The sequence below is a fragment of the Gopherus evgoodei genome, chromosome 5 (genome assembly GCF_007399415.2).
Source record: "Gopherus evgoodei ecotype Sinaloan lineage chromosome 5, rGopEvg1_v1.p, whole genome shotgun sequence".
Taxonomy (NCBI): Eukaryota; Metazoa; Chordata; order Testudines; family Testudinidae; genus Gopherus; species Gopherus evgoodei.
In genome coordinates, this window is record NC_044326.1 from 13,488,934 (window position 1) to 13,499,801 (window position 10,868).

The following is a 10,868-nucleotide window of genomic DNA, read 5'->3' on the forward strand; positions in this document are numbered from 1 at the left end:
TTTTGCCGGAAACTCCAACAGTGGGGAAGGAGGGCGGGTCCTGGAATGGATCTGAGCAACACATCTCAAAGAACACCAGTTGCACAACAGGTAACTGTCTTTCCTATAGATCTTGATTTAGAGCTCTGACCTTCTCAACCAGCAGTTGTGAGTTAGAATCTTACAAGAGCCTCCTAAAAGTTTTACAGACACTGGCAAGGAGGTGGATGAGATGCTCTAAATCTCTCTCCTTTCTAAATTCTTGCTTAGTATAAGCGGCATTAGGGGTATTCCCTTGAATGAACAACATTCTTTATTGAGTGTCCTAAAGAAGTGTCTAAAATCTGTATCTTGCAGCTACGATATTCAGATGCTGTTTTAGGAGGGAATCTTATTTGTTTTTTCTTGGCAGAATCAACAAGCTAGTTCATTCACTTTTCTGTGGTTCTTGAAACTTACTGGAACAAATCTTTACCTAATTCTGTGGTTTGCCCAATATAATAAGAGGTTGTTTGTACCATTTTAGTAAGTAACCACACTTCATTAACTGTGTAGTTCCAGGATTGTTCATTATAAATACAGATATTTAAGGCTCTCATTGATCAGAGCTGGCCTCATTTCAAGGTAAAAGGAATTTATGCTATTTCCTCAAGCAATGAGAGACATCACGCTTGGATTTTGTTGGAAGGGAATGAGCAACGTGAACCTAAAACTGTCTGTCTGGTTTTCATTATAATGCCAGAATGCACTTGAAAAGGTATTATGTGTCACCAAAAGAGAAAAGAGGCCCCACTGGATGGGGCAAATTGCAGACAGAGTTCCCTAACCAGGCAGTAGTTTTCCAGAAAGGCAGTTTGCTCCATTGCTGACGTGAAAAAAGCATACTAGTGAGAACTTCATCTTGTTCAAAGAATTCTCTAGACAAGTTGTCTGAGTGATTGCCACATCTCTCTAAAGTTTCCTTGTGACCTGTTACCTTTCATCAGAGAGTCTACTGCTTGATTTTTTTTCCTCTCAGGAAGTTATTCTTCCTTGTTTACTCATTGGCCTGTTTTTGCTGCCATTTGCAATGTTTGCAAGTGCCAGGTCTCCTTGATTGCTTGAAGCTATAGGCTAGGTAAAGGGAAAGAGGATTGAAAGACTAATATCTGTTCTTGGGGGTCCAGTTCCCCTTCTTTTTAGAATCCCTCACTCTCCCTATACATAACACTGTCTTCCTTTCTCATTGTCTTGGAGGAGGAAGTGTGATCTTTTCTTCAACTTCCTGCCTGTCTGTAAACTGGAGACAAACTGGGGCTATGGTATCCAAATCACTAGTGGAGGAATCTGTGTGCCCAGCAGACTAGTTCCATACTAGTCTGAAATAGGTATTTTGATAACTCACCTACAGGAAGAGAAGGTTGGGGAAGGGAGAGTTTTTATTCATTTCAGTTGGGAGGTGTTCATACACTGGTGATGAGGGCCATATAAATACTTTTTATAGATCATTTTGAGGATGTTCTGCATTTACAAGGTGGTAATTATCCTGAACTGAAACTCTCAAGGCCATGGTATTCATTTTAGGAAATTATTGTAGGAAACAAACCCTGAGGCTGAGTTTACCAGCCACGGAAGTGATTATTACTGAATTAAGAAGGCACTCCCTGTCGATAGATTTATACTATGTTCATCTGAGAGCTTTCTAAGCTTTTGACACACAATTCAACAGACTTTTTTGTTTGCTCTCACTCATCGCTCCCCCCGCACCCCATGGGCAGGTGGCAATGGTAGAAAAGCCAAGGTAGTGGGGTGTGCTTTGCAGATGATGGTGGTCAGGTTTGTAACCATTATTTACTATTGTGGAAAAGCATTCCAGAGCTCCAGCTGTGCCAAGAAAGTTCTGTTCCCTGCTCCATGGTTAGCGGACAATAAATGTGTCCTGTGTCCCCTCAGCCATGCACCTCTCCGTGCTCTGGTGATGAATTCTGAGGGGAATAGACTTCCTCAACTCCCTCTAGCCATTTCTTCACCTAGCCCCATTCCTAATATCTCATCCATCCCTGGTTCTTCTGGCCCCTTCTTAAAGTCCACCCTTCCTCCACTAAACTAACTCCTCTCATGGGTTTAAAACCTGGGGTAGTGGGAGGGTAGATAGCCATGTCTGTTGTGGTCATGTCAGTAGGAAGTCTGAGGGCATTGACCAAACAGAATAGAGACTTGCACTACGTCATTTAGAAATAACCGTCACGATATAGATGCTCTTTTCTGTGTACAACAGTATGTGTGTAGACACACACCATAAAGGTCATTGTGGCTCAGAAGCAGTAAGGCCCTTCTGAGCTGCTCTTTGTGAGATCATTCCATTTCTATATCATTCAGAAGTGGCTCTGGCTAGTGATTGTGTTTTCTGGCAGTTAGTAAGCTGGGGCTGACGCAAAGCTGAGACTAGTTCACTACTACATTCATAAACAATAAAAATATTAGATTTTAAATCAGGAATTACCTTTTTGTTCCATTGTGGATATACTGGTCTGGCTTTCTAGCAGTTAAATCAGCATAGTATCGGTAGGAAAGCAGGACTTAATTCTCAGTTTTCCGTTATGTTTATAATGTTGTGATTAAGAGTAGTGTTGTAGTCTGGGTCAAAACTCCTCAGTGTGGTCTACAGGTCAGATGAGGGGACTGGGAGTCAGCACTGCAGACATCCATTCCTGACCCAGCCACTGATTTGTGACTTAATTCCCAACCAGCCATGTGATCAGGGGGGATCAGGAACCTCTCTGTGACTCAGGCTATGTCTACACAATGTAGACAGCGTTTAGGGTATGTCATGTTACATGTTGCAGTGAAAAGCAGGCTGTGTCCACACCGTGGCATGTAGCTACATGTCAGTGGAAGGCTCTGGCAGGGAGAAGGCTGGAGAGGAAGTGTTTGGCAGTCCCTTGCTGCATTCCACCTCCCAGAGCCTTTTCCCCACCACCAGAGTACTTCCCTGTGACGGGGAAAGGCTCCAGCAGCAGGAGATTCCACTGCTAAAAATAGCAGTGTAGGAAGGGAGACACTGCTTGGGTGAGTAGAGACCATATTGGGTATATACCCAGGTACATACCCACAGACTTCAGGCATGTCTTTACTCGTCTACACTGCTATTAACACCCCTGCTGGGGGGCTTCCCATGTAGGCACACTACATGCTGCTGAAAGAAGTGTGCCTTGTCGATGCACCTTGAGTTGCCCCCACTCTTACTCAGGAGTGTTTCCCTCAGGGGTGTTGACAATAGATATTTGTAAAGTATGTTCAACCCTCTACCAGCCATTGTCAGTTAAAGAGATTTAAAGAAAGTGAGACTTCAATTAATGCTGAATGCTCTTTGCCTAGGTAGCTGGAATTCTCAGTTAAGTAAATTAATCTTTATTTTGCAGTTCACCTTTAATATAGTCTGCCTGAATGAATTGCTGTAAATATGGAGGTGAAGGCTTTTGTTTCATCTTTGTAATTTTTTTTCTCTCATCTGATTGGTTTTCCAGCCTTCCAATATATTTTTCACGATTGATGATATAGTAAAGGTTGGGGACTTTGGCCTGGTAACTGCTATGGACCAAGATGAGGAGGAAGAATCTGTTCTTACTCCAATGCCAGCTTATGCCAGACACACGGGACAAGTTGGGACCAAACTTTATATGAGCCCAGAACAGGTGAGATTTTTCTCTTGCATGATGCATTGTCATGAATGGATTTAATTCTCTTCTTGAAGAAAGATGCAATATTTTTTTAAAGTTTATTTAATTTATTTCTGCCTACCAGAAAAGTATTGAGTGGTCAGGATCAACTTCATGCTTTGCATGTGTATACTCAGATATTGGGGTTATCAAGAACGGGAGTTTGGCATCCACTTGTGTACACGCATGCCTCTGTACACGTCTTTCCAGCACTGACTTATGTGAATCCAGGTGATGGAGTTCACGCAAGCTTTTAAAAAAAATGTCCAACTGCATATGCAGGTGCTGGTGCTGGAAAAGAGCATATGTGAAATTGGATGAGTACATGTGGAAGCCGTGTTGAGGCCCCACTGAAAATCTAGCCTAGGAATTGAAGGAATAATGACCTTATTCCTGGCAATATATAGCCGATTCCCAGGATGCTGGACCGTGATCTGTGTTGTTGTTGTTGTTGTTTTTAAGTTTTGAGGATTATAACTTGATGTGATCAGAGTTCTGTTCGGATTCTTATGCTGTGCCCATCAAAGTAAAATTTCAGTATGAACTGAAATCTGATATTGGCATTTTCAGTGTTACTTTTTAAAAAGTACTTGTAAAACATGTTCAGTTATGCTTCTAAGGAAAGACCATTACTGTTCTCCTCTATTCGGATAGAACCTGAATACTTGAATATAGTGCCTGATGAATCACCCTCTTCAGCGCTGTAAAGAACTGATTGTGTGCATTTAACTTAATGGAGGTTTGTGGTTCCATAGTGATTTCAAATGCACTGATCAATGCTGTCCGAACACTGCAAGTAACATGAACCTGATTTTTGCATTTTCCAGATTTATGGGAACACGTATTCACACAAAGTGGATATCTTCTCTCTGGGACTGATTCTGTTTGAGCTGCTTTACCCCTTTAATACTCAGATGGAGCGGGTTAGGGTAGGTTTGCTCTTGTGCAAAATAATATTCTCAATTCCACCGTTTCTGTATATCATGTACTGTATGAAAGTGGCTTACCAGATATTTGTATGAGATTATTATAATATAGCAGTAAGACATGCCAGAGTTGGTTGCAGTGTAATAAAGAATTGTTTCTGTCTCACCCACAAATCAGAGTGACATGGAGCAGTGTGCAGGACTTGTACAGTAGAGCAAATATGGGCAATTTAATTATGAGGCCATAATTTCTTCATTTCTAAAGCCATCTAAGGGAAGCTGTAGAACTAGAATTTACCAGAACTCAAAAATCTCATTACAGTTTTTGAGTTGAAACCCAATTTTTGGATCCATTTTCTATACGTCACCCTTCTTCCTTTCACCTCTCCTCCTCTCTCTCTTTTCTTTTCCTCCTCTTCCTCCGAAACACCCAGGGAAGGTCCCTGCTGCTTTTCCCTGCTTTTGAAGTACAGTCCGAGTAGACTTCCTGACCTTACAGCAGCCTTACCTACTTCTCCAGCAGTTGGGTGACTCTCATTGTTCACATGTTGCATTAGCCAGGAATTGGGGAGAGGTTAATGGTTTTTCCTGCTACAGTCCGTTATATCCTAATTCCCACTTAGCAGTGTTCTGTTAGGAAAATCTGATTTAGAAAAATGCATATAGATCCTTCCTGGCTCCTTGAGAATTCATTCACAGCCAGGGAAGGAGCCTTGCCTGCACATGGTGAATAATGGTCTGTGTAGGAGAAGACAAGTGTTTGTGTTTCCACCAAGGTTAGTTATTGACACGAACGGTGGATTTAAATTCTTTGTGACGTGGACTGTTTGGGCGTAGTTCAAATTTTGTCTCTCAGCCCTGCCACTGAACATAAGTCTGGCCTGAAAGCATCTCTCCTAATACAGTATTGCACTCCACTGAGTAAGGAGTCCTAATAGCTGTAGGGTTTTATAATCTATGTGAACACGCCCCCAGAAGAGCAAAGGTCTCTTGAGTCACTTGTTGCCAAAACCACTTCTAATTCTGCTTTTCCACTGTGAAATAATAACATTAAATGTACTGGGACACATTCCCCCCCAGAACACTTTCCTTCTCATTCTCAGTCAAGAAGCCCATAAAATAAGTAAGATCATTGTCTGTCCACTTTTTGCCATGGATGCAGAAGCAAACCTGTCAGTTAAGGGAACAGGGCCTAAATCACGCTGCATCCAGAGTGCTACTTCCAGGGGCTTGTCTGTACAGCGATTTCAGCCAGGGTGTAAATCTGCAGTGCACCAGCAGTAGAGCAAAGCACCCTACAGAACTGGCAGCAGGATCCACGTGGACACTTAGTGCACGGCAGGCTGGGGTGCTGTAGCTTTACACCCTGACTTACCATGCAGTGAGTGGCTCTTTGGACAAGCCCCATGAGTCTATGGCTAACCGGAAGAGAACTCTCCCTTGGTTTTTGTTTTCGCTGTATTTTCGTGTGTGTGTGTGTGTGTGTGTGTGTGTGTGTGTGTGTGACCCTTGACTTCAGCTGATCCTGCTCAGAATGGCATTTTAGCTAATCCTGTGCTCATTTCCTCCCCTATCAGCTGTCTCCCACTCACCTGTCATGCTGTTCAGCTGGCTCTTTGAACTGGCCATGACTGAGCACTAGTAGCCAAAACTAAGAGCCCTCTCCCTGACTTGTAGCTCGTCAGTAGTGACTCACCCCCAATAAAACCTGGGTGACAGACAAGGAACTGAAAGCTCAGGACTCAGAGCATGAGAGTCACTTCTGCCCCTTGCTCAGACCAAAGCAGCAGGGCTCAGGCAGATGTGGGGCTGTGGCAGTGCAAGTTTCTTCTAAATTAGAACACCAAGTGCTGATCTATTTAGTCCTACAAAGAGAGCAGGATTCTTCAGACAACACCCTGCTTAATCCCAAGATTTCAGTGCCCTTTTCCCCTGAAATTGTTTTTCCTGGCCATGTTAGAACGGCAGTCACCACCCAGCAGTACGACTCATCAGGGGTTTAGACTTCACGGTTCCCGGATAATATTTGACTGACTTTAAGCTTCAGATTTTGTGTTCAAATTGCTGTAGATGGAGCCTTTTTTTAACAGTCAAATGCAAAGCATCTCCTGTTTCCAAGGCATGCTCAAATGTGTCATGCATCAGTACTGGAAATTAGGGAATTTCAAATTCATTATTAGCTGCAGCAGCATAGTGATTTGTAACTATAGTTGACTAGGGAAAATATTTCCAGTAGAGGGAGCCAAAATATTTCGTATGAAGTGAACATAGAGTGTAATGGAGATGGGTTATGTTACACAAAGGCAACCAAGTTTCTAATGAATTATAACTAGAATTCTAATGAATTGTAAAACTTGTAATCAATCTGTTCATTAGTCTATAAACATGAAGTAGGTGTGAGTATCCATATGGCTTTCTAAGATCTGTAGCCGGTGATCTTAACCTCGAGGGTTGTAGGTGTAATACTGACAATTCCAAGAGTCCCTAGCAGTACGCTGTCCACAATACTGTCAACGGAGCGGTATTAGGCGGGACCAGAAAAACATTACTATGGGAAAGTGGCTGGGTTTCTTAGCATTACAAACCCCAAACTCTTCTGTCATGTCTGTGAGTGCAAGCTCTGCCTCATGGGAAGCAATGACTTGCATGTTTGTTTAAGTGCATAGTAATTCTAACCAATGATGCAAGTCTTAATAAACACTACCGCTTTTCTCTTGTTCATCAGCAGTATTAAAAGTATTGTGCAGGACTGATTTGTTTGCATAGTGCATTTTTGTTAAGTTAGTATCTTAACTTGAAGAACAATAAGTAAATGGGCAAGATGTTTAATGACCTTTTTAATATTGTTACAGACATTAAGTGACGTAAGAAGTTTGAAGTTTCCACCATTGTTTACTCAAAAATATGCACAGGAGGTAAATCTATTTGATCTTAGTTCTGTATTACAAAGTAACTGGAATGCCAAGTGGCAAAGACAAGTGAAGTAGTCTTAGCTGGTCTGTTTTTAAACCAAATTCCTATTTCAGGTACTTTACTGTGCCTCTAAAATAAAGCGTAGTCATTTTTAAATCACATTGCTATAACCTGTACACTGATACCTTTTACCCCACATAGTCTAATTGTTATGAGTTGAAAATATATGGTTTTTCTAATGTAGGAGCATGCACTTTACATGATCCTTTTTCCCATCCGTCCCATTCTCGTGTTTTAAATCCATATCGTAGTGCAGGAAACAGTCGTAGATAAGTGAAACTGGGGCTGCAAGTGAATTCACACACACACACACATCCTTGGGAACCAACAATAAGAGTTAGATGTCTTTAAGGGGAAAATTGTATACGCAAAAATATATCATGGGGCATGACATGCCATATTTTGGGGTTGTCAAATCTGTCCCCCTCTAAAGTAATAAGATAATTTCAGAGGAGGAGGGTCCTAATTTGCAAAACCCCTTCATGAGAAATTGTGAGTCTCTCATTTCCAGTTTTTCTGGCTGCTTCAGCCCTGTACTCAGACTAGATCAGCCTCCTTCTCCTGCTACCACTTCAGCCTGACTTCTACGGGTGTGGTCTGCTATGAGTACTGAGCTGAAGTGAGATTAAAGGTGCTTTATTTCTCTGAAGGTACAGTAAATATTTAGTTTTAACGATTTAAAATATTTATTGAATGTGTATCTACCTATATTATGCTTTGACACATTGGAGTTTCCCTTTAAGACTAGTTACCGGGAATTCCTTTAAATCAAAGAATTGAGTGCATGCTTAAGGGAAACGTGGCCCAAGATATGTAGAGTTTGTAAATGTGCAATTATTATTTTTCCCCTTTTGCTTTATTAAAAGATCTTGGGCCAGATTTGACTAGACAAGTGGGTCGTTAATCCTTTAGGCATAGGGATCAATCTGATGCCAGATTTTAGGCCTTTTATGTACTCCCAACCACTGTGCCGAAGGATTAATGAACAAATTACTAGAAAAGCATTTTGGGGTGTCTTCTAGTTGTTCATGCGTCTAAACGTAAAGCTAAACATTAAATAACAAAGCCATCTGAAAATAGTTTTGCTGTCTGAAATGTCACATAGCACATCATTTGTTTTCTTCTAGTACGCTATGGTAAAGCACATGCTTTCTCCAAGTCCCACTGAAAGACCAGAGGCAGAAGACATCATAGAAAACCCTTTATTTGAAGACTTAGAACTCCCAGCAAAATCACTGCTTAGGCAGAGGTCACGGACAATGAGTTCCTCTGGAATTAAGCATTCAAGACAACCAAGCAAATAATTGGGCACAGTTATCCTGAGTACACTCAACACATCTCAAAATGGTTATTCAGCAGGCCGGAACCTCTGTCACATAATGTTGATCTCTGAAACAGTTCTTTATTTCTCAGATTATGTAGAGAACATGATGGATGGAGCTCAGTTAATCTTGTTTGCTATTGTTAGATGACCCGATGAAAGCCAGTAACTAAACTTTTTGCATTCCATTGCTCTTTCTACCTTGATCTTCATAGGTTGGTTGGTCCAGCACACTGCTTACATTTGTTTGGATACTGTAAATTTTAGCTGTCGGGGGAAACTGGAGAGATCTGTTTATGTAAATAGAATTAAAATGCTGTATTTTTATAGAATAAATTAGTCTCTAAACCGGATGGATATATTCCCTTATTACTTGCTCTCTGGAGAAATGAAGGTGATCTTGAAACTTTGAAAAATCATGACTCCATTTTTGTCCCTGGTGGGTAAACTGGGAATCTGCACTATTTTTAAAGTAAAAGTATCGCAGGTGTACATACAGTCACTATTCATAGCCTGTATTTAGAAGAACTGGTGGATTGTATTTCCATACCATAGTAGATTTTAGGGAATGTGTTTTGTACTAATAAGCCAGTAGAGGGCAAAAGGAGGTTTTTGTCCCCAGCTCCTGAAAAAGGTTATAGATACTGTTATGAAGAGCCATAGTAAGAAATTAAGCATATATCAAAATCTTGAAATTCTGGAATTTTTAAACCTAATTAAGTCATAGGTATATTATGTAATACTGTAGATTTGTACTTTTCTAAATCAACTATAGGCGTTAGTGTAATCTGCTAATTTAACTGCCTAATATGAAGCTTTTATTCATTGTAAATATGTTCATTCTTATTTATAAAATGCAGAATCAATCCATTTGGGTTGGTGGTGTACAGAATGCACTTACTACAGTTGTGGAGTGCATTAATTGTGACTTCTTTCAAGTCTAAATGATTTAATAAAGTTTTTTATTTAAAGCTTATTAGTTGCTTTTCTTTAAAAACAAAACCTACGCAATAAGCAACCCTGATGGCAGGTTTACATGGGCTGAAGGGAATAGAAAAGCCAGTCCTCCAACTTGTTTTACTTTTGTGCCAAGTTCAGTTTTATAGTCTGCACTGTGACAAGTTGGATTCTTACTAACTTATAAGACTAAGGTGGGAATTTCAACTGTGATAAAATACCGGTTGATGGAGGGGCCACACGAGAAGGAGACAGACACTGAGACTTTCTCTTTGGAGAATTAACCTTTGTCCTGAAATTTCTGAAGGTTGGTCTTAGTCTAGAGAGGAATGTATCGGGGAAGTGTGAAGAAAATATTTTTAGCTTTCTTGTGGTGGGGGGGAGAAATAATTTTAGTACTAAAAATGTTTTTGTGTTGGTGCTTTTGTTCTGCACTCCAATAACTCAGAGGTTTGTCTGATATCTTTTGAAGCCCTAGTCCTTGATGAGGACTTTTTCCATCTCTTTAACCCCCCTCCATATTCCACAAAATGCACTTCTAGTTCTGACCTCTGAGTGAGTCAGGTTGGTATACTATAGACCATAGGAGCCTCAAAGGCCTGCCACTGAATCCAGTTGACTGCAGCATCTGACTGAATTGAAATTTTATGTCATGGTAACAGTAGGCTCTAAGGATGTGTCTTCACAGCAATTAAACATTTGCAGCTGGCCTACATCAGCTGACTCGGGCTCATTGGGCTTGGGCTTCAAGGCTGTAAAATTGTGGTGTAGACATTTGGGCTTGGGCTGGAGCCCAGGCTCTGGGACCTCGCAAGCAGGGAGGGTCTCAGAGCCCAGGCTCCAACCTGAGCATCTACACCTCAGTTAAATAGCCCCGTAGTCCAAGCCCCCGGGAGCCTGAGTCAGCTGACAAAGCCAGCTGCGGGCGTTTAATTGCAGTGTAGACATACCCTAAAAGGTCCTTCTTCGTGGCTTCTAGCCAGTGGAAGTGTTCTGGATGGTGGGTTGCCTGAT

At 41.3% G+C, this 10,868-nt stretch overlaps 1 protein-coding gene across 1 annotated transcript in view; it reads left to right on the forward strand.

Moving 5' to 3' along the window:
• EIF2AK3 (eukaryotic translation initiation factor 2 alpha kinase 3) overlaps positions 1–9,873 on the forward strand; it is a 61,907-nt gene extending 52,034 nt beyond the window's left edge. Inside the window, exons 14-17 of the mRNA XM_030563466.1 lie at positions 3,486–3,653; positions 4,505–4,606; positions 7,456–7,518; positions 8,704–9,873. Of these exons, the coding sequence (XP_030419326.1) occupies positions 3,486–3,653; positions 4,505–4,606; positions 7,456–7,518; positions 8,704–8,880 (510 nt within the window). The 3' untranslated portion in view covers positions 8,881–9,873. The remainder of the gene's footprint in view (positions 1–3,485; positions 3,654–4,504; positions 4,607–7,455; positions 7,519–8,703) is intronic.
• Positions 9,874–10,868: the final 995 nt, after the last annotated feature.